General features: G+C 36.8%; 1 protein-coding gene across 1 annotated transcript; it reads left to right on the top strand.

Annotated features, from left to right (window-relative positions):
- The first annotated feature begins 7 nt into the window (after positions 1-7).
- On the top strand, positions 8-1,604 carry LOC123870894 (transcription initiation protein SPT3 homolog). Its single transcript, XM_045914391.1, has one exon. It carries the CDS (start codon positions 400-402, stop codon positions 1,339-1,341), a length of 942 nt encoding a protein of 313 aa, XP_045770347.1. The 5' UTR covers positions 8-399; the 3' UTR covers positions 1,342-1,604.
- Positions 1,605-25,210: the final 23,606 nt, after the last annotated feature.

Raw genomic sequence — 25,210 nt, 5'->3', positions numbered from 1 at the left:
ATTACTAGTCTGTGTTCAAATTCAAACACAGATAAGGAAAAAAAAAATAGGTTATGTTTAGGGCCAAAACTCCAGATTCCAGAACTGCTCCAGAACCATAACTCAGAGAAAAAGCTGGCGGGCGGCGGCAGAAAGGAAATGTCAATTCGATTTATACTTTGTGTGTGTACTGTGTAGTCTGTGTAGTTTGTCTTTGTACATTGTTTTGTTTATATACCAATTTCAATAATCAAAAATTTCATCCGTGCTATAAAAATACGTTTGAGGACACGAGAATAAGTGGATTATTTTGGAATAAATAACAGGGAAAACATTCAGAAATTTACATGAGAGTGGGTCTGGTGATTAATTTTTTTAGTTCATACTTCAATCTTTACTCTCCAGTTACTCCTCATAGCCATGGTTTCTTACTTTACAATTGATGCTACTGGCGAGAATACGAACTTTCAGAAGGAGATCTCGAATATGATGCACGGTTTCGGCGACAATCCGAACCCGAATGCCGCTACAGTAGTTTTAGTAGAAGATATCGTACTTCAACAACTAAGATCAATGCTGCAAGAAGCTTCGAACTACTCAATATTAAGAGGCAGTACAGAAATATCGAATCACGATATTATTTTCTTAATGAGAAAAAACCCTGTGAAACTGAGAAGGCTCTACAATTATCAGCTTAAAATGGACCTCATAGATGCAACCCGTCCACATGTTGCTAATCCTCCGACTGCTCTTTTAACAAAAATAGGTTTAGAAGATGATAAAGACAGAATTAAAAAGAAACGTACACACACTGATGTTATAAGCGAAATTGATGAAGCAGATGAAGTAAGTTTGGTTAAGTTTGATGCTATTGATTATTTGAGGAAAGTTAGAGCTGCTAAGATTACAGAGTCTATGTCCTTTGAGAAATATGAAGCTTACCATAAAGCGAGATGTAGTTCATTTCGTTCAGGCTATGGTTTGAATAGAGGATTTGTGAAACTAGAACAGTGGATAAATCCCACGGGCGAGTTGCAGATAACACAGTTAGCATTAGAAGTATTATGTTTTCTTGCATATGAGACAGTTGCAGAATTAGTTGACGCAGTATTTTTGATACGGCAAGACAGTAAAAAGAAAAGTGGAGATCCTTTCAGCAAGTTTGAAGGAGGTTACTTTTGTAATCCGCAAAGTTTGAATAACGCTGTTTATATTAAATCTGGGTATGAAGGTGTTCCCGCTATCACTGTAGCTGAAGTTAGAGAAGTGTTGAGAAGATATTTTACACCTACGACTGGTATTAATGGTTTATTTTATAGAAATATGAGTAATGATTTGCCCGTTAGATATATTGCTTTATGAGAATAAGCCCATTTTTTATCATCCCATGACATTGATATTCACTATGTATAATCCCCTAATTACAAAACAAATTTTACAGGAAAGTGCTTCAGAGTTTCAAACACATGTTCTACTTAATGTAAAGTCATGAAATCTATGCTAATATTATAAAGAGATAAAGTTTGTAAATTTGTTTGTAGGAAGTAATCTGAAACTACTGAACCAATTTTAAAAATTCTTTCACCAGTTACATTATTCCTGGGTAAAAGACTATATTTTATTTTGAAAAAAAAAATTAGGGCTCCTTATGAAAATTGTAATAAAATACCTGTGCCAAGCCAGGGCGGGTGGGTAGTTTGATATAAAGCTAATATTCTGTGAAATATTTTATACTTAAAATAAAAAGACAGATGGGTATATAAGTTACTTAGTTTATTATTTGTCATTTAATTTATTGGTATTGGGACTTGCTGTTACATGCATATTTATAACTACCATTTATGAAATCGTAAGTAGGGTTCATGGTATAAAATTTTTTGTAAATACATAAGTATTTTGATTATTATCTTATGTAAAGTTACTGATTTACCAATACTCATTTTCGGCATTGGAAATTTTAGTCCATTTTGTATTGGAAAAATGTATGAATTAAAGTTACAGTCAACTTAGATTTATTTTTGCTTAACTAAAGGACAGTATAGGGTGGCCTGAAGGTCATGAAAACAAAGGGATTGTATATAGGAACTGTTAACATCTATTTCAAAAAATTATAGGGCATGCAAAACAAGTAGTCTAATCAGAAAATGAGGCTTTTCACTGTTTTATCCAAAAACAGATCTCAGCCAGGTTTGTGTATTTCCTTCTAACCTAATCCTTAGTCTGTAACCTGTACAAAATATATTGTTGCAACTTCATATTGGACTATATATTTTTGAAAAAGTAAATAAATGGTTAATCCAATGTAATACCAGAGAAATCGATTTACTTTTAACCATGAGTTTCTTTATTGTTGAGGGATTTGTATAAAGAAGTGTTATGTTACATTAATCTGTAGATTAAGAAAGTATGTTGAAGAAGTAGTTTCAGATTTATGTAGACTTTTTATAGGAATCCATTAAATAGTTAAAAGTAAGTTAATTGTTTTTTTTTCTATTTCACACTTCTAGTGGAACCATTCGAATCTCTCACTCAGGATGATTTATGTTGATGATTCAAACATGGTCGCATTGTCCATTTAGTCCAGAGCAATGGTGTCGAAAGATAAACCACTGATTTGGGGGTTTTTCCTTACCCGAAGATTGCCAACGGGAGCCTATTACAGTACCGGCAGGAAATATTCCAAATCGAACTTAAGAAAGAGATTTTGACTTTGTAGAGCGTCGTCTCTGTCACTCATAGCTATGTGATGTTTTGTCTAATATTTCCTGCCGGGTACTGTACTAAACCTGCGCTGTCCGTCCATCCGTTCGGTCAGTCTGTCTGTCAGCGGGCTGTATCTCGTGAACAGTAATAGAGAGTTGAAATCACAGAGTAGGTATGTTTCTATTTCCGCTATAACAACAAATAATAAAAAAATCTAAGTGGTCGCCTTGAAAATTCAAAAAACTTAAAGTGATAAAAAAATTGTTATTTCTTGTGTACCTTTCGTGTACGAGTCCGACTCGCACTTGACCGATTTTTTTCCATTTTCTATCTCTACATATTCAACTCAAGTTCCGCTAATTTACTAATAGGTAGGTAATTGATTACGTGCAAAACAATTCACTTGCGAATCGCGGCACGAAACCCCTGATTATTTTGTGTACGGCGCGAAAATGGCGCGAAACGAGCATTCATAATATCTAGTGTTTAGCGTTGCGGTTCGCACGCAAGTGAAGAGTGGGTTTAACAGGTCTTTATATTTTTAACCGTCTCCAAAAAAGGACGCGGATTCATTTTAATCCTAGTAGGATCAAAATGAAGGCTTACAAGGATCTACGAGTAGGATAATCCTACTCGTAGTTAGATCCTTGTAATCCAGTAATCGTAGATTCAAACTATAGATGGGCAGTCTCCGACCGCCATGTTGGAGTTAAAAAAAAAAAACTATAGGTAGATGGTACAATCGTCTTACTAATGATTCTAACTACTTATACCTATCTAGAGAATTTGCAAATTGAGAATTCCAAAAGTTGCATGCAGAAAGCTCATGATTGTGTTACACTTAATCGCAAAGGACCGGCGACTCTGCATACCAGTTCGCTAAACAAATTATCAAATAAAGTGAGTTGCCACACGCTCGAGCAATGTCGCTACTGTTTGAGAGCACTTGCGCTAAATGTAATTTAGTGGCCTGAGTTATGTGCTGTGATATTAAAATCATGCATGATATAATAGGATTTTGGACTATTAAAAATCTAGGTTCCAGTATATTTTTTCTCTTTTACCTATACATAAGTATCTTTGTGCGGTGACCGTCATTGCTATGGGTTCTATGTCCACTCTCCGCATTAAACAAATTAATTATTAATGGTGAGAATATTTCGTGGTACCTATTGCATTGAGCTTCCAGACCCTTAAGCGTACGACTCTACTAAGAGTGATTGACGATTTTGATTGTTACATTGATTTGATTTGACTCGCTCCAGCAATGCGCGGGGCTGCAATTGCTTTCGTATGGCATATTATTGTAAATTGAACAGTTGAAAAGAGCAACCGCCGTGTTTCTTGCTGGTTCTTCTCGGTAGGAATGGCATTCCGAACCAGTGGCAAATTATTTTGACGATTCAATAGCACTTGTAAAAGTCTACTTGAATAAAAATCTATTCTATTCTACATTAACGGTTATTACCTATTAGTTACGGTGATATAATAACCGGGGTCCACTTATTGCACAGGACTGGTCACTCTGCACTCTGCATAGGTACCAGTTTGCTGAACAATTATCAAACTAAGTGAGTTGCCACACACTGGAGCAATGCTCGGAGTATATTGCTGCAACTGGTCGCTGCAGGTTGAGAGCAGCTGCGCGAAGTGTAATTTAGTGGCTGGAGTTAAGTACTGCGATATTAAAATCATGCAGTAGGTTTTTTGACTATTTGAGATACACATTAGGACTTATTGCAAAATCTAAAATTTCCTACAGGAACCTAAATCCAAGCGGACAGTCGTATTTTTCTGCTCGTCAAGTGCCTATAAGAAAATAAATTCAGTCCGTTAGCTTTTCTTACCTATATAGCTAAAATAGGTCACGCCAAGTATCCATTAATATTCGAAAATAATAATTAGTAGTAAACAAAAATAGATATGTATGTACAATGTACATGTGTGGTACGTCCTACACCTATAGTATCTACCTGCCTAATCTAAACCATTGATCCGACCTCCGCTTAGGTACGCTTTCTAAAGCGATACACTTATCCATTTGCCTTGTGTCGAGGTTCAAGTGGGCACAAGTAGGTAAGTACCTAAGTACATAGTGGAAACATACGAGGGTACTCCAACCCCTGGAGATCCTTCAACCCAGAGCCCAGACCCAATTCCGACGATTAATTGAGTGGCCGAAGGGAAGCCGAATTGGCTATCGTAAGGCCACATGTTATGTTTCGTGACTTGAGTGCCTTTCTATTTTCGAGGAGAAAATGCTTTTCTTTTATCTTCGTCTGACCAAAGGTCTGTAAAATGACCCAAGCTAAAATTTAGAAAATGTTTTTAATGTTACGATTGCGTGTCTCAAAGCAAAGGTAAGTGACCAACTTGAAGCTAAATCAGAATAATGCTTTCCCTTTTCTTGGAAGATTCTTATTAGGTATAGGTACGACTAGTGAATGCCCGTGGTTTTGTTCGGCGAAAATATAAATTCTCTATATTCCCTATCCCGTGGCAGTAATACACAAGTGTAAATTAAGAATATATAACACCCCCTACAAGTGAAGGTTACAGTAACTAGAGAAGAACTGATAAGTTTGAAACGGCTGAACCGATTTTCTAGGATTATAGCTAAGAACACTCTCGATCAAGCCACCTTTCAAACAAAAAAAAAACTAAATTAAAATCGGTTCATTAGTTTAGGAGCTACGATGCCACAGACAGATACACACGTTAAACTTATAACACACCTCTTTTTGGGTCGGGGGTTAAAAAAGCCTTATTCCTCGTCTACATTATGAAAATCAATCATCAACTCTATCCTCTGTATAATAGGCATATTATTGTAAATTGTACATTTGAAAAGAGCAACCGCCGAGTTTCTTGCTGGTTCTTCTCGGTAGGAACAGCATTCTGAACCAGTGGTAGATTATTTTGACGATCCAAAAGCACTTGTGAAAGTTTAATTATCATGAACACCCCTAAGGAGTCATTAGCTCAGGTTAATAAATACTTTACTAGTATAGGGCATAACCTTGCAACTTCAATTATTAATAAATTAGGAGCGCAGTGCAAAAATAATAATCCCAATATGGCATCCGATGCACCCCTTAATTCACTAATGTTCTATCCCACTGATATATGCGAAATTCATAAAATTATCTTAAAGCTAAAATCTAGCAGTGCTCCAGGCCATGATCAAATAGCTACGTACTTTATTAAAAGATTTAAAAATCTACTCTTAGAACCCATAGTTCATCTGGTGAATTTAAGTTTATCTACTGGTGTTTTTCCTGATAGTTTCAAAAAAGCAGTCGTAATTCCAGTATATAAAAGTGGAGACAAAGAGTCAATTTCTAACTACAGACCTATATCGCTATTAAGTGTATTAAGTAAGATAGTGGAAAAAGTGGTGAACGCTAGACTAATAAAGTACCTTGAACAGAAAAATCTCCTTGGATCCAACCAATTCGGTTTTAGAGCCAATAGATCTACCTTGGACGCGGTACTAGAAGTGACTAATCATATTACAAAGTGCCTTGATAAGGGAAGGAAATGTATTGGTATTTTCCTTGACTTGCAAAAGGCCTTCGATACTGTGTCAATCCCTATCTTGCTTGACAGACTTTCCGACATGGGTATTAGGGGTATTACATTAGACTGGTTCAAGAGCTACCTTAGGGATAGACAACAATGCGTTAAAATTGGTAATGTTACCAGTGAATTTACTAACATTAGATATGGTGTCCCCCAGGGGAGTGTTCTGGGCCCCACCTTATTTCTTAGTTATATAAATCCACTTTGTAATCTGTCCCCAAAATCTGGACGCATATTTTGTTTTGCCGATGATACTGTGGTTTTATTTGAAGGCAGTGATTGGAAAGAAGTGAAGTTGCTTGCTGAAGAAGGTCTTAAGCAAATCACGACATGGTTAGAGGACAACCTACTTACAATCAACACCGTGAAAACAAAGTATGTGTGTTTCAGTACATCAATTCGGAATAACCCAGACAAAGACTTTAAACTTCCTATTCACACTTATCCTTGTAATCGGAAAAGTGGGCTAGACGCTTGTTGTAGCTGTGACATTTTAACCAAAGAGACAACTGTTAAATATCTTGGAATTACATTAGATGAACATCTTAGCTGGTCAACTCATATCCATAACACTTCTAATAAAATCAAGAAACTCATCCCATTATTTAGGAATCTAAGAGATATTGCCCCTATCGAAACAACTATGATGGTCTACAAGTCACTATGTCTTTCGATTATGACCTATTGCATATGTGCATGGGGTGGGGCTGGCAAAACTTTTATGTTGCGGCTAGAACGCGCTCACAGAACTTTACTTAAAACTATTTTTAAAAAACCATTTAGATATCCCACTGATGATTTATATAAAGAATGCAATGTACTTAATGTCCGACAACAATACTAATGTTCAATAATTTTGCGCTTCCACTCTAAAATTGATCCTTGCACTATAAACAATAGCAAAAGAGTAATCAAACTCCCTACACATTTTACAAATACATGCTTTGCTGGAACACAATTCGAATTTCGCTCATCATATGCATATAATATATTTAACAGGGTTAGCAAAGGTATCAACATAAGCAGAATAAATAAATTCGATCTAACCAGAGCAGTTAAAAGCTGGCTGGTAGCTAAGGGCTATGACGAAACAGAAAATATTTTAATAGTCAAGAAATAGCGCGCGAGCATACACACCGCACACACACACACACACACACACGCCCACACAAACAAACACAAGTACTTGTAGTAAATTTTGTACTCCTACCTTCTGCAATACAGGTATTTCCTAGTGCAGAAGGTAGGAATCTCAATCTTGATATGTAACCGATGTATAAGTATCAAATAAAAATTATTATTATTTTTATAATTGAATAAAAATAATTTGAATTTGAATTTGTAGATTTCTCATTCCTCAACAACTATTTTTCCCACAGTTATCTAAGTGAATAGATAGTAACAATATGAGTAAAGTTATTATAACTATGGAGAGGACTTTACAAGTTTTCGAAACTTTGCATTACCAAGTGCAGTTGGCTCTTCAGTTCTCGCTCCGGCTCAGTAATTTCCTGCCGTTTAAACTGGGGCTCATTGTACTAACCCAGATTTGACTGACAATTTATACATTTTTATTCAAATTCAGGTCAAAGTGAAGATGGGCACGTGATATTGTCTGTGGTCTGTATCATTTATTTACTTAGTACTTAGGTACCTACCTACTTACCTTCGGCTAATTACACTAGCACATTACACTACACATTAAAATTTAAAAAAATAGTAGATACATATTATTGTAAAAATATTGCTTACTAAATGTGATGGTCATTTACGAGTAAACTCATCAAAATTAAAAAAGGTTAGTTACAAAAAAAATTCTTAGATCTAAATAAAAGAAAATATGCTACCAAACGACGCGGACCATCGGACTATTTGGCATTTAGTAACCACCTATTACGATTTACGACGTAGCCTCCCAAAGGATTTTTTGAAAATGTAACTCCTAAGGGGTTAAAATAGGGCTTTGAAATTTGTGTAGTCTACACACACGAAGTCGCGGGCATAAGATAGTACATGGTATAATCACAACACTCTGCGGCTGCATAATAAACTGGCGGCTAGACATAATGTATCCAGACATTTTCCACAAATCTAGCCCGTTTATGAGCGTTTAGTTCATCGTCCGTTAAGGTTGCGTGCTGAACGAGTAGTATCAGACAGTAATTATTTTTATTTTTGGCCATGACATGTTGAGAAATACATAGGTAGGTATTGTTCATGAATTGTGGGTTATTGGCCCTAATATCGCCGTGACATTTACCTCAAGCTTAACAATTAAAACCGCTGAAAGGCTGCTGTTTCAACGGATTAAAGCAAATTAGATAAGCTTGTGGTTCCTTATAATATCATGTTCAAGGCCTTTCGTAAAGTAACGTCCTCTTCCTTAGGGCGGCCTGTATAATACAATAGAAATAGAAATACTTTATTTGCATAATGTGTGTTACAAGACGTTGCCAATTACCACGTTTTTTTTTGCTATGCTACTACACCAGATGAGATCCGTGGGCTAACCGCCCCCGCCAGGCAATTAACTCATGATATTACGCTTGTCTGTACATCCGCATTAGGCCAGCGTGGCAGACTGGCTGATACCCTTCTCATTCTGAGACGAGACCTATGTTCAATAGTGGGCCAGGAAGGGTTGATCATGATGAGTCCTACGTTTGTCCCGTTATGTAGCTATTTCCTCGTCATGCCGGCTCCCAAATTCCAGTGCCATTGGTGGTTGCCTAGTTCGCCTGTATGGATTTGCTGGCACTAGGGGCGTGGTCAGCTCACCGCTACCGTCATCTCCGAATTTCCGTCGAACCGTTTTGTGGGTTGAAGGTACGCGCGCGGCATTTTTACCGCGCTTGGCTTATAAACTTGAGATTTTTTTAATAATTAAACGAAATTTGTGAAATTCCAAATAGAAATAATTATAAACACAAAAGTGTACATACTATGCCACTGTACTGTGTGTATTGGTCACCACTAAGGACTAGTTATAGGTGCCCGAGGCATGCGCTCAGTTGTAATTGGGTATACATAGAACTATTCATACAATTTTAGTAAACGCCCGAAACACAGCGTGATGGGCGTACCCTTCGGGCACCTGGTACAGCTAGTCCCTATGATAGGATTTTTAGAAAATTCCCCTGACCGAAGACCAAGCAGTGGGGTGATTCGAATCACCCCGCAGGTCATCTAGTCTCCAAATAACTCGTGGATGTCACCCGAAGAGTGAATCATCGTTTTAGATAACGTCTCAAGTGACCAAGTGTTAAATGACAGCTTGAAGAAGGTGTCACTTATATTTCCAATCTGCAAATCAATAATTCTATTTCCTACCCATCTCAAACATCGAGACGGCTATAAGCATTCCATTATAATAGAGTAGATGTTGCCTGCAGCTTCGTCTGCGAGGATTTTGATTTTTAAAAACCACTGGGCATTCTTTGATTTTCCGGAACAAAAAGTAGCCTATAGAAAGTCTCCAAGTCTTTAACTACATCCATGAAAATTCCGTTGCTCGGTTGCAGCGTGATTGAAGGACAAACTAATAAACATACACATTTTCGCATTTATACCTAATAGTATGGGGAGTGATGTTCGTAAATTTTATGATGTCTTGTAATATGTAGCTAATAATTATTTTTTACTAAGTAATTAGGTGTTAGATTTATATTTTGATGCGAATTTATCAAAGTATTATTGCTATTTTAACTTTAGTGTACATCGCTACGCCGTAGTTGCTACGTGGACAAGTGCTACGCGGGCGTTACGAGTGCGACGCCGCGCCGTTACAAGTCAGACGCTACGTGCGTCGTTATAAGTACTACGCCGTACAGAAAGGCGCGAATCCCACAGTAAATAAAATTAGACTGCAGAGTTCAGAGTTCTGTATTCTACGTTCACGTTAATATGTATAACTCAAAGCTTTGAATTCTACTCACACAACCAATAAATGAGTGGTTACCAATTGTGAGAGGGGATTAAAATAAATTAAAATAATTCGTACAAGTGTAAACAATAAAGGAAAATTACCATGCAAGCAAAGTAAAATACGATACATTTTTGTTCGTTTAATGGTAGCCGCATTATATCAATGAAACACGCATTCTTGTCACGAAGGCACCATGTTTCAGGCGTCGTGTGCTCCGGCCTTACGTCACGTAGTAATAATGATCGACGTTAAACGTAAACGGCAAAAATAAACGTGCTTTAGGCGTCTAACCCACAGTCAACGATCTAGTTCGGAGAACATAGTTTTTTATCCAAAATTATTAATAAATTAAATTAATCTATCTGTAATCTGTCGTAAAGTTACCAAGCAACATTATAATTTGTCAAAAAAGACCATACAATCTTTGACAAACAACAATATTGCTAAGTAACCTTATCGACAAGATTACAGATAGCATTGATTTAATTTTGGCTGTTAACTAATGTAACGTGGAAGCTGTCGTCGATCCGTCATTTAATATTACGAGTAGTAAAGCTAGCGCGCTTCAGTGAACGCAGCGAGCATACTATAATTTTTAAAGGAGTCTATTTGACACTGGGAAAGCTGTGCTTATTTTTGTGCTTTACGCAAACTTGTATGCCATCTAATTTTACTTGAAAATTCACTTTGAATCCGGAACTTCAGACCGTTGGTCGTGGTATATGGGCTCTACGCTTCAAAAACTTAGGTATATATATTTCGGTGTGGGGGAACTGAAATTCCGTAAATTTCGCCGCATTATATTCTCTTAATCGCGTTATAAATATTATTGCAAGTTCAAAGAAGGTTCTGTTTGCGCGAAAGGGATAGAGCATATTTCGTGGAGCTTCACGATTTCAGTATTTCAGTGCTCGGCTAACCGCCCGCTAGAAAATACGTGTGGTCTGTGTTCTATTTTCCTGTAAAATAACCCCTGAAACACGCGATTTGAAACTATCGTGTGTAAAGGCTAGTGTGTAAAACATACGTGCTAGTGTAAGTTACTGTAGTGATTTTCAATTGTTAATTAAAAAGTGTATGTAAGACTCGTAGGTATATGTTCCTAGTGTTTCTATATTAGTAAATTTTCACAGTTTCAATTGTAATTAACGTGTTTGTGTGTGTGTTGGACTGACTGCGGTTGTTGTAACATTCACAGCTGGTAAGTTGAAGGTTATTGTTAAGTATAATAACGCGAAGTGATGTAGAACGAACGACCTTTGTATATTTTGGGGCGTATTTGAACAAATGGTTACAGTACTGAAAGCTCTACATTTCGAAAACAATTTTGTTTTAGTTTAAATATTACTATGGGAATACACGATTTTATTCACAGTACATAAAAGTAATATAACTCTAATATACCAAGTACTCTTTCAGTTTCAAGCTTTCTGGGTCAAACATTAGCTTTAAAAAACCTGTTAGTCATATTGTATGAACTCTACATACAAAAGCACTTATTTAAATTAACTGAATACTAGCTGATTTTCTCCAGCTTTGCCTGGATATGCAATTCAGATTAAATATGCAAGTGTTGTAGGTGTTATCCATATAAATATTGTAAAGAGGTAAAGTTTGTAAGTTTGTTCGTGGGAAGTAATCTCTGGAACTATTGATCGATTTCGAAAATTCTTGCACCAGGAGAAAGCTATATTATTCCTGAGTGATATGATAGATGATTATTTAAAAAAAATTAAGAGAACCCTATAAAAATTGTAATAAGCTTCCCGTGCGAAGCCGGGGCGGGTCGCTAGTAAGTAGTACTGTAGGTACATAAAACTTCCTCTTAATATGTTCTCAGTGATAGTAAAAATTGCATTGAAATCGCATATAGTAAGTTTATATAAATACTGTTTGTTTTTTAGGGTTCCGTACCTCAAAAGGAAAAACGGAACCCTTATAGGATCACTTTGTTGTCTGTCTATCTGTCTGTCTGTCTGTCCGTCCGTCCGTCCGTCGTGTCTGTCAAGAAAACCTATAGGGTACTTCCCATTGACCTAGAATTATGAAATTTGGTAGTTAGGTAGGTCTTATACCACAAGTCCAGAAATAAATCTGAAAACCACGAATTTGTGGTCACATCATTTCAAAAAAATGTCTCAATTTTGAAAGTAAGATAACTATACCAAGTGGGGTATCATATGAAAGGGCTTAATACCTGTACATTCTAAAACAGATTTTTATTTATTTTTATGCATAGTAGTTTTTGATTTATCGTGCAAAATGTTGGGAAAATACCCGAGTACGGAACCCTCAGTACGTGAGTCTGACTCGCACTTGGCTGGTTTTTATACTATCTAAAGAAGGAGATTCGTATCTACGTTGTAAACAAGACATGTTAGCCTATTCTTATGACAGCTTCAAATAGTTGGATAACGCTCGTAGGTCTTCTTAGTTATATTTTTACTGTAGCGGTCTACTTAGTTTCTCTCTTTTTCGTGATCGTACCTACTTAATGATAATAAATTTTGATACGTTCCAATTGGAAGGCATCCTTAAACCTGGAGCTATAAACCCTTGGACGTTTCCGCTGACCCTGTCCAGTAAAAAAATGTATTCGTTGGGAATTCCTTTAAGTAATAATAAAGACTTTTGATTCTTCGCACATACTGCTACAATTTTCCTCGTATTGTTATACAAAGACAGAACATAAAACCCCTTTTAAATAAATCCCTTTATGTATGGAATGGGATCGTCACGAATTTATTGCTGACTTTATGGTCTGAACCGTCGTAGATGATTAATATCGAAATTTATTTTTCGGCGTATCGTTGACGTTCGGTTCGGTTTTGCTTATTGTTGGTACTAAAAATAAAAATAAGTTGTATTCTGAAACTGTATCTGACAACATATAATGTAGATAGGTTGGTATGTATTTAAAACTTTTAGTGCGTATGGTTATAAGGTAGATACGTTTCAGGTAAGTAAGAATTTTTCAATGTGAAAAAGGGATACCCGGCTGAGTTTGTTGTGGGCTCTTCTCAGACTTGGGCGCGTTTTGAATTCTAATTAATTATCACCACTACATCATTGTTTGACAATCATAAAGTGTACAATGGTACCCAATTTGAATAAATGACTTTGACTTTGTGTATTATATGTAACTACTAGCTGTGCCCGCGACTTCGTTCGCGTGGATGAGTGACTTTTCGGGCAGCATGTACGTTAAAAATGTTCGCCGTGATTCTTTAAATTGACATAACTTTTTTATTTATGAACCAATTGACATGAAATAAACACTAAATGTTAAGTGAAGCTTACTACAATATATTAGTGAAAACCGTATCTAAATCGAATAAGCAGTTTCTGATATTAGCGTGCACAAACACACAGACAAACAGACAAACAGACAAAAAAAAATTAATTACAATTTCGGGTTCGGCATCAATATAATAACAACCCCTGCTACTTTTTTTTATATATTTCCATTGTACAGACACCACTTTTCTACAATTTTATTATATGTATAGATTATCATCATCATCAATCGATAGACGTTTACTGCTGGGCACAGGGTCTCTTGTAGACCCTTCCACATGCCACGGTCGGTCGCCGCCTGTGATTCTTTTGATGTCACCCGTCCTAGTGGCGGGTCGTCAAACGCTGCGCTTCTCCAGTGCGAAGTCTCTATTCCAGGGCCTTGGGACCCCCAACGTGTATGGATTTTTTGAACTATGTGTTCTGCTGATTACCACTTAACCTTCGTAACCCGCTAAGCTATGTCAGTTACTCTGGTTCTCTTACGGATTTCTGTTTTGATCATGTAGAGAAAGTCTGTAGCTATACTGTAATGTCATAGTCGAGTTTAGCCACGAAGTGCTGACCAGATTTTGTGTAAGTTTTCACCTAAAGATATAGTCCTAAACGAAGAGTCAGGAAGGAAGGGATCAGAGGATCGAACCCCCGACCCGCCATATTAGAGGCCTACGTCTAGGCTATCTTCACTGTACATAATAGGTAGGTTCATCTAATAAAAATCTACTGAAAATCGAATACCTTTATCATTACTGGCATCCGTATTGCTGTGTATATATATATTGTAGAGATAGCTTTATCTAATAAATATCGTTGTTACTGCTCTGGCATAGATTTCTTCAAATTAATATAATATTCCAGGCTTTGCGAAAGAACGTCAAACAAATCCCTCGAATATTGAAGAAATAAACGCTCGGAAAACGTAAATAAAGGGATTAGAAACGCCGCGATCGAGTCTATAATTCAGTGAATAATTCAAGAAGCTTCTCGCTCGGTTGCCTTTCCACCTTTTACGTTGGTTCGCGTTATACGTGCCGCAACCGGTAAGTCATTCAATTAGCGACTAAAGCGCGCTTTCTATGAAGTGACGAGTGGAGAAAGCAAAGCCATATTCATATCGCCTTCTTGATTTGTATGGCGTTATACTTATAAGCAGGGCAGTATTTACCCAAGGGACAATAAGGCCCATGGCCCTGGGCGGTAGGTTGCGAGGGGAGATGCTGATTTTCTGATGTTTGCTGTCACTATGGTCACTATATGGGTAGCAATAGCGTCGCTTATATAAACTAAACAAAAATGCGTCCGCTTTTGCGTGATATTACTTGTTAGAAGTAAGTGAAACGTAAGTTGCTCGATATTGTGTCGAAGTTACAGATGAAACTAAATTACAGCGCGAAGGAGAAATCTCCCAGGAATGAACAACTCCACCGCTAGTCAAAACCTTCATAGGCTGCTTTGAAAGCACTAGCGTTAAGTAGGAAAAACTTATGCACTCTAGTACGGGCACTAACGGGGCACTGCAGATTGAACAGACACAATATTCAACCTTGAGCTCCAAGATACGGGTGTGTGTAGATTCAGTCATTAGGATGCGGAAACATCCCTACACATCATCTGTCACTACGATGCACTAACATACACGTAGTCTTCACCTAGTGACACACTGCACCCGGAGAAGGCGACAAACATTCGGCTAAGAAGCGGCTGCTGTTCCTGGCGGCAGTCAGTTTTGGACGGGAACTGTGAAATGGGGGCGATCACAACAGATCGGCACCGGTCAACATGTTACAGGGTTTAGAAAAACCCTACACAGCCGCCAACATCGAAAAGAAGAAACAGAACTTAAAACGCAAAACAAACTTTATATAAACTTGTGCGCGCTCCATGATCAATGTCATTCATACATCAATGATTTTTTTTGAAGTATCCTGATTCATTAAATACCTAGCTCGATAAAGGGAAAAATGCCAAACAAAATCTACTCTTTTTTCGATAAATAATTAGGTACAAAAGGTTACCAAATTTAATGACAGCACTTTTACGAATGAACACGATATGGACGAGGAGACCTTGCCATTCAAGCGAGCTTGTAAAAGTTTTGCAAATAAAATATATTAAATTAAACCTGAAACCTACAATTCAGACCTTTTTATTCATCCAGATTAGGTTACACACAATTTTCTCTTTAGAAACGAAAACATTATTTAGTCTTCGTGTTGCGGGCAAAGTGATGAAAATGCCCGGATATGTGTGTGACCTTGCCCTAAGATAAACTTACTTTACTAGCTTTTATACGCTGCTTTTACTAGTCTACTTCACAGCTCGCTTTCCTGATTTTCACTAAAAATGAGCAAAATGCGTGCTATTAATGAAAATAGCATATATTTATATATACATTGGGACAGGTGGCCTAGTTGTGACTTGTGACAACGTATATCAGTCGATTACAATCGTTAAGCAACTTTGACCCAAGTTGGTAACTGGATGGGTTACCGACTTTGACTTTTCCGTGTCTTCCATCCCTCAAACAGCACGTTAAGCCGTCTGTCCCGGTTATATCACTAACATCTAATAATAACTGTAAAACCTATGAGCCGAAATCTCTTTCTATCAGTACGAAATAGGTTATATTCAATGAAAATTTAAAAAAATCTCATGAAGAGCCTTAGCTACTAGATAAATTAACTGATGTTCAGGGCAAAGCTAAGATAAACATTTTAGTGAATAAACTAAAGGTTCAGGTAAGCTTAGAAACCTGAAACGCCAATCTTACTTTGGTAGATTTGTGTAAGGAGGTTTTCAGACGTGTCACAACCACAGTGACAAAATTCTATACATATTTATATAGGTACAATTGTATGAAAACGTTTAGTTACATTCAGACGTACCACAATTTACAAACGCCTTCGCGACATCGTGATTATAATCCTAATTACAATAATCCATTTTTTTTTGTATTTTACGTCTATTTTATTTTCGACTAGCTGATGCCCGCGACTGCGTCCGCGTGGATTTAGGTTTTTTGAAATCCCGTGGGAACTCTTTGGTTTTCCGGGATAAAAAGTAGCCTATGTGCTAATCCAGGATATTATCTATCTCCATTCCGAATTTCAGCCAAATCCGTCCAGTAGTTTTTGCGTGAAGGAGTAACAAACATACACACACACACACACACACACACACACACACACACACATACAAACTTTCGCCTTTATAATATTAGTGTGATACTTACCTATCCATTGAAAACTTAGTGTGTGGCTCGTACGGAAGTTTAGCGTTGTGCCTGTGCTTTTACCATAGGCATAGAAAATGCTTATTAGAATCCATTTTGGGATCACAGACCATATTATTGAATTTATACCTACCTACGCTTTTCATTGTTTCTTATGCGTCTGATTATAAATTTCCCGCTGGATCGCCAGAGTTCAGACAGATAATCTTTCTGAAAGTCGGGCTGTTTTGGGACCACAAACCATGCGTCTTCTTAAAATTATACGCTTTTCATTACTTCTTATTTTCACATAATATGGTCAATTATGTGAATATGCGTGGTGACCTTTTATAGTGACCTCTGTGATGTGGCACGTCTGATAGGACCTTACCTGAGTAGATTTGTCTTGCAAAACTAACGTACCTAGGTAACCTAACTCAATTTGCGGCGGGCCCGATACGGGTTAACGAATACCTTCATTATAAAGTTTCCGCTGGTAGACAGATATTCTTTCTGAAAGACGGGCTGAATTCTAAACTAAGGTAAGTTGGCAGATTTAAATCTTGGTGACTTTTATAACGCTGTATAGACTATCTATGAAGGAGAATATTATTTCCTCATCTTGTTTATTAATACTACTTAGTGGATCTCCGCGATTTCATTCACATAGAGATTTTCCTTTCAAAAAAATTTTAATATTTTCTTTTGAATAAGAGTCATACTCCTTGAAAGACTTCTAATTAGTCGATCGAAGATAGCCCGGTAAAATAGACAATTTCGAAAACGGTCGATATTTCGAAATCACAGAGATACTGCCATTTTGTTTTTTGAATATCTTGTACTTTCTTAGGATCATTTTGTGAGCTAGGTAGCTTTTTCTCGCGACTTCATCCGCGTGTATTTCAGTTTTTTGAAGATCCCGTTATAATTTCTCAAAATTCTATCCAAGCGGAGGTCTATAACATATAGAGACAAGCTAGGTACATGCAAAATTATGATGTAATTATGTAAATGCAAAATTATGATGTAATTATGTAATTTAAGTATGTAATTCTGTGAGCGGTTCCATAACAAATTAAAAAAATCTCAAATTTCTAGACCCGGAACAGTGGTTTAAATTGTATCTACATTGATTGATATGTCAGTTTATCCTTTTATAGGGACTTCGTCTGTGTTGGTATTAGCTGGCGGGCGTGCTCTGCCTTTTTGGAGTGTTTTTTTGTTAAAACTGACTGGAAAGCGCTCTAAGGGGGTGCCGTGCGTATGTCGGCGAGCGCCGGCACAGGCGGGGTGCATACTTGTATAGTTTAACTATAAACTTGTTACAAATAACAACAAACTTGACATTGGCTAATCTTTGTAAAGCCAGACGAGAGAGCAAAAAAAAATCCGTTTATAGATAATGTATTTGTATAACAATATAGATGTACTTATTAGTATTACGAAGCTGAAATAGAATAAATAATAAAATAAAATGTAACTAGTAAATAAAGTAGAATAAAATTTCTAATGCTACACAACAATTAATATACTCATACTATCGAAGATTATGTAAATGATAAAGGAGCGTAGATTTGACCTGCAATTCGCTCCAGCAATGCGCGGGACTTCAATTGCATAGTATGATTATAATTCAAACAGGTACATGGCATAATATTGTAAGTATATCAAATCTTTGAAAAGAGCAACCGCCGAGTTTCTTGCTGGTTCTTCTCGGTAGGAAAGGCATTCCGAACCAGTGGTAGATGCTTTTGACGATTCAAAAGAACTTGTAAAAGTCTAATTGAATAAAAATATTTTGAATTTTGAATAAATAAATCTTTCTATTAACCGTGTAAAAGTGGTGTTAAAATAGCTTAAAGGAATTAATGAACAATGCAAATAAAGGATAAAAACAAATGGCGTGGCTGAGGCGATAATTTAGAGAACAACTCGAAAAGTTTCCCGCCCATTGCCTTTTTATCTCTTAGGTAAGTTTACCAAACAAACTTACCAGTCTGTTGTTTGTTTGTAAATAATAATAGTGTAGTAATTCAATTAAGGAGATAGTCATCACAGTAACAATATTTTAATGGTTAAGGAGCGGACTGAAATCCGAAAGGTTGTCGGTTCAAAACCCATTCGTTGCACTATGTCGTACCTACTACTACAACAGGCTATACGCTTAGTTAGAGGGGAAAGGAGACTATTAGTCATGAAAATATGGCTTCAGCCAAATCCATCCAGTAGTTTTTGCGTGAAAGAGTAACATACACAGTACACACACACACACACAAACACATACAAAATATAGCCTTTACAATATTGGTGTGATGCGCCTACCTTTTAAGACGTTTGCGCCTCCTGTAAGTCTTTCGGCCGTATACTCTATGCTTATCTTCTTTAAACAACATAGTGATTCAATTAGATACCCGATACATTTATGACGAAGTTCTTCGTTATAAAATGAATTTAAGACGAAAGAGAGAAGATAGGCACTTATTGAAAACGGCCTAGTACTGAAACTTGTAACAAAGGGGTGAAGTGTAGTAGAGGTAGGTACATTACTACGATATTGGAGACTAACGGTAAGTATCCAAGGTACCAAGACGAGCCGTAATATATACTATATAAGATTTACTTACGTCTTTGATAAAATATTGACTAGATAGATAGATAAAACTCTTTATTGCACACAAAAACACATGTAAAGGAACACAACACAGAAAGAAGAAAACAGAAAAAACAATTGTATGCCAAGGCGGCCTTATTGCTTACAGCAATCTCTACTAGATTAGATTATCAACGTACAAAAGTCAAGATTGTTTGTTGGGTATCGATTTAATTAGACTTATACATTCAGACATAATTACGTTGGCATTTTAATTAATACGGTGAATTCGGTGGATTGTATATAGCTTGTAAAAGTTTAAATCTACTAATTGTGTCTAAGTAATATAAAATCTTCTTAAATAGATATTTGTTGCTAGCTAACTAAAAAATCTACTAGAACAATTAATAAAGTAAAGATAAAAAGTACGGTCTCGGGTAGTAAAATGATGAATATTCGAGAAGTTTCTCGTACTGCTTTATTTTAAACATAGTAATTCAATTAGGCTCAATACGAGGAAAGAGAAAGTACATCTTTTAAAACGCGAGAGTCGAGGGTTTTTCTGAGAAACGGCCTGAATTACAAACAAGGGTGCACGGACAGACCATACAAGATGATTTATTAACTTTCCTGAGACATGTTCACGTTAAGGCATTTTATTTCTTTTTTCTCTTAATTTCCTTTCTTTCCCATTCTTATTCTTATTAGCATGCAATCTTCTTACAGAGACCTTTCAATTTGGAGTCCCGTGAGAAGCGATAACTTTCTATTTTCCATAATGCATGAACCACAATACCCTTTTGCCTAGACAGCCTAGATGACATTACGATTCCTATTAAGATTGTAGATACTGTCAGCAGCAGCCTATGCATAAAAAGTAGGATAGTAAAAAAAAAAGAATACCCGGCTGAGTTTGTTGTGGGCTCTTCTCAGACTTGGGCGCGTTTGGAACCCGCGTAGCTTTAGTTTTAAGTTACGTAATTAATTATCACCACTATATCGAACAAATTTTACAATTTCGGCCATCAAAAGGAGTACTTTGAATAAATGATTTTGACTTTGACTTTGAATACTTTCTAGGATCTTTTTCATCGATAAAGCATTGCTAAAGCCCCGAGAGAAGTTTATGTCACTCTGATTGTGCGCAGGCGCAAGTCACTAGCTAATAAAAATTTACACTCTACTTAAGTTAGTAAGTATTATAACTAATTATAAGCATACAGGCAATTATGTTTTTTACGCACAAAATTAAGTTAGGTAGTCACTGAAGCGATTCAGAACCATTGCAGGATTCGATTTTGCACAAACCTTCTCAGCAAAGCACCGACTTCGGCCAGAGACTTATTTCGGGCACTATACAGGACAGCTTGCCAGTTTGATTTGACACGCAACACCTACTCGTATATCAGTATCTGTACAATGCTAAGCAAGAGAAAAAGTTAAACAAGTATTATGAACAGCAAAAAGTTTGTAAATTGTGGGCAACCATTTTTGTCCCTTCAAAAACTCGGCATCTATCCCAAAGAAATTGAACTTATTCCGTGTCACTAACAGCATTAGCGAAGTCGTCATAACTATAGAACGGACCTGACTCAAGGAGTTTGACAAACTTCGTAATACCGAATCCGGTTTGGTCATATTAAGGAGCGATGTTACATACGCCTATTGCTGCTCAGTTTGCCGTTTATTAAATTAGTTTGTTTCTGTTGTACTTACTGTGTAACTTTTCCAGTTAACGTAAGCTGTTTGGCTAATGTGACATTGGCGGTAAATCTGTCATATATTCGTAGCATGGATACAGAGGAGAAAATGTGGCATGGATGGAAAAACATCGTGCTTTGAAACCTTGTAAAAGACAAAAATGGATCATGGTCCTCCAATTTATAGCCTCAATAGCTCAACGGTTATAGGAGCGGAATTAAATCCGTAAGGTCAGCGGTTCAAATTCCACCCGTTGCACTATTGTCGTACCCACTCCTAGCACAAGCTTTAAGCTTAGTTGGAGGGGAAATGGGAATGTTATTCATGATTAAAAAGTGACTAATATTCTTTTTTTTTTTTTTTAATTATCAAAATGCCTCAACAGTGTTCAATCATTTATGCCGCTTATAAAATGTATAAATATATGCGGAGTAACGTTCCAAAAGTAGACTCTTAACTGTAATATCATACTAATATTATAAATGCGAAAGTATGTTTGTTTGTTTGTCCTTCCTTCACGCCCTAAATAAGCCACCAATCGACTTTATTTTTGGCATAGAGATAGTTGAAAGGACGGAGAGTAATATAGGCTACTTTTTATTGAAAATCAAAGAGTTCCAACGGGATTTTTATAAAGCTAAATCCACGCGGACGAAGTTGCGGGCATCAGCTAGTAATAATATAAATTAGGTTCGCTCTCTGCTTTATCCTGAGCATTCTCCTTTTTGACTTTATTAGCTCACACGTTTGCACATACAAAAGCGAGCTCTTTCTTAAGCGAGTTGGAATTCTAGCTGCAGAAAATGTAGGACTCTTTATTTCACAGTCCAAGACACTTTAAGATTAGGAACATAACTTGTTTTAGACTAAATTTACTTTTCCATTTTATTAAAGGATGTCTTTATAAATTCATTGAGGAGAGTGCCAGTTTGTTTTTACCTGACTGCACAGGTTACATTTTTTTTGAAAAATCTAAAACACCACAGGCACAGATACATATTAGTTTCCAGAATATGTCTGCAAAATTTCATGGACTTTGGTTGCTTAATATTCAAATGAAATTGGAACTACGATAGTATGAAGTAAGTGACGGAGAGAGCCCTGTTAAAATGACTTCCTACACAGCATCGTGCGTCATACCATAACGCTAAACCCTTAAAGAGAAACTAATCTTGTACCTAAGTATAACATAAAATGTTATTTAAGACCCGCCTAATTATCCACAGAACGACGGTCGTCGTACCATCTTATTGGGTATCGAATCGGAGTGCCCAATTGAATTACTTATTACTTACCTACTTGTACAGGCCAAATCACATTGAGTTACACAGATTTTAGAGCGTAGAGGACAAAGACTTCTATTTTGTGGTAAAGATGCAGACCTCATAATATAATATGGCAAAGAAAGCTTTTACCTGTGAAATATGTACCTATCTAATGGATCTAGTAAACATAATTTTCTCCTGTAATCCTATTTACAAACCATAACAAATTCATGATCTATCTATACATATAAAAAGACTTGTACATACTAATTGAATAATCTATCAAGCACAGCCTAAACGGCTGGGGCTTAGACACGTGAAAACAGTAGGTTCCTTTTATAATGTAGGCACCCACTAAGAAAGGATTTCGTAAGATTAGTCCCTAAGGGGGTTAAATAGGGGATGAAAGTTTGTATGAAAGTCTGTCATTTTCAAGTTATATCTATGATTGGTACTTGAGCTTTTGGCTAAAACTGATTAAATACCTACGTATTTTATGATTTTTTGGAAATTACTTAATAGCCCTCTTGTTCATCATATGAGTTTGAGCCTGCAGGATATTTAAACCTCTAGTATAAAAGCAGCTCCACCTTAAAGATAGAAAGGCTAAGCGAAAACTTCTTGAATTATTCACCTCATTATCTTCGGCTTCGACTGTTCTAATTCCTTTATTTGCGACCCTTATTTATTTTAAGGCGTTTTTTTCGCCAAGAATATCGGATTATTCGCATGATTTCGTTTGGTTTTTAGGGGTTTCAGGCCTTTTTTTACTATTTCTAAATTATTTAGAAGCTAAGAAGATAACAGATTCTATCAAATAAAGAAATGGAATACTGTAAGGATAACTCCTACGCCTATCATACTAGCGTCTACTAACGTCAACGGACACAACTTATTGCTTCTACGCTCTTGTGACCAATTTCCAATGCTAGAGGTTTTCGATTTCAACTCTTAGGTTTATTATTATCAGATTTGAGTCGATTACTGGGACCGAAGATTAACTTGTCCTCCAACCTGCGAGGCACGGAGGAAAGAAGACCTCTAATGCCATCAATTCAGTTATCGACTTGTAATGTAGACTTGGGCCCGACGTCCCTTGCCTAATACAATCGACTAACAGCCGCTGTAACTTAAGATATTAACATCCAAATGGCAATACGCACCAATATATTTGATCGTACGAATTGAAAGAAAAAGTACGGTAATATGGAATGTTACATGGATGTATGGATTGGATATAATTGACGATTACACGGTATAGGTACGTATGGCTGATGCACGTTGTTAAATAAATCAAACCTCTAAGCTTACCTACCTATTCAACTGCGTGTTTAAAAATCAAAGGTCATGGCCGCGCCCATAGTCGTAGTTCACCTACAACCGCAAGCTTTCAGTCGAGCTTCATAGCGTCGGGATTTAAGTAAAAAGTATGAATGTATAAATGTTGGGAACTCTTTGATTTTCCGGGATAAAAAGTAGCCTATGTGCTAATCCAGGATAATATCTATCTCCATTCCAAATTTCAGCCAAATCTGTTCAGTAGTTTTTGCGTGAAGGAGTAACAACCATACACACACACACACACACACACACACACACACACACACATACAAACTTTCGCCTTTATAATATTAGTGTGATTAGTGTGATAAATAAGCCCTTTACTGCGATCTTATCTGGTAAGTGATGACTGATGATACAGTCTAAGATGTAAGCGAGGCGCGAGGTAACTTGGAAGGGGTATGGCGGTTTTATTAAACCCATACCCTAATGCGCCGGCCACACAGGCCGCGTATGCGTCGCGTAAGCGTAGACGTACCGCGTACTATTCTTGTAATATATGGAACTGTATGAGACATGTCATACCACTTGCGTGGCGTGAACGTTCGCGTAGACGTAATGCGTGCAGTTATGTCTACGGATTCAAGCGCGTCACTACACGCGTGTCACGTATACGTGCTTGGTGTGAATCGGCTTTAAGTGGTTTCTACGCGACACCGGTACCAGAATGCTATATTGCTTGCCGATAGGCTGGTAACAAGCACGGCCTAGTAAAAATTATGTTTGGTAAAAAGATAAACAGCACTAAAACCCGACTACTACCCGCGAACTGCCGATAGATAGCGATAGATATAGTATAAAATGTAGCCTATATCACCCGGACCATAATAACGAATCTATTGACACCTCATTCATCTAAATCGGCTCAGTAGCTTAGGCGCTACGGTGGAACATACATAAATACAAACCTATATACATACATATATACATACATAGACTGCTAAAATCATAGCCCTTTTGGCTTTGCCGTAGTTGGGTAAAAAGTTCATAAATGGAAATAATATGCTTTAATACATTTTTATATTGTTGGCAAAGCCGTACCGAAGCAAGTGTGAGTTTTAACTGTAAAGAATTAAGCTTAGGCATACATTCAAAGACGAATTTTAAAAGTCAAGGAAAAATTATAGCTTCAAAAAGTTTCAATAGTTCAACGGTCAAGAAGCGGATTAAAATCCGAAAGGTCGACCGGCGCGGTTCAAATTCCACCCGTTGCACACCCTTTACGCTTAGTTTGAGGGCAAAGGGAACATAATATTTAGTCGTGTTTAACTTGGCTACATAATAATATTTTTTCTCGGTCATGGTCTTACTTGTAGTTCACCCACAACCGCAAGCTCTCAAAAGAGCTTCGCAGCGTTGGGACTAAGGTAAAAAGTACGAATATATGAGTATGAAATGTCTACGTAATATGGACCAAGTACTTAGGTATTCATATTGTTGCGTAAAAGGGACGTTTAATAAAGCGTTTAAATGATAAAACGAGGGCGAATTTTAGGCCACATGTGCTGTAATAGGTATTTTTATTGCTCACTCTCATAATATCATCATGCACACTCACTGAATACTTAAAGTGTATACTTGTTTATTTAAAGTTCGACAACGATGTTCAGTCACTT

This window comes from Maniola jurtina, chromosome 13 (assembly GCF_905333055.1).
Source record: "Maniola jurtina chromosome 13, ilManJurt1.1, whole genome shotgun sequence".
NCBI classification, from domain to species: Eukaryota; Metazoa; Arthropoda; class Insecta; order Lepidoptera; family Nymphalidae; genus Maniola; species Maniola jurtina.
Note: the sequence above shows the minus strand (reverse complement) of the source record. Positions and strands in the feature narration are given on the sequence as shown.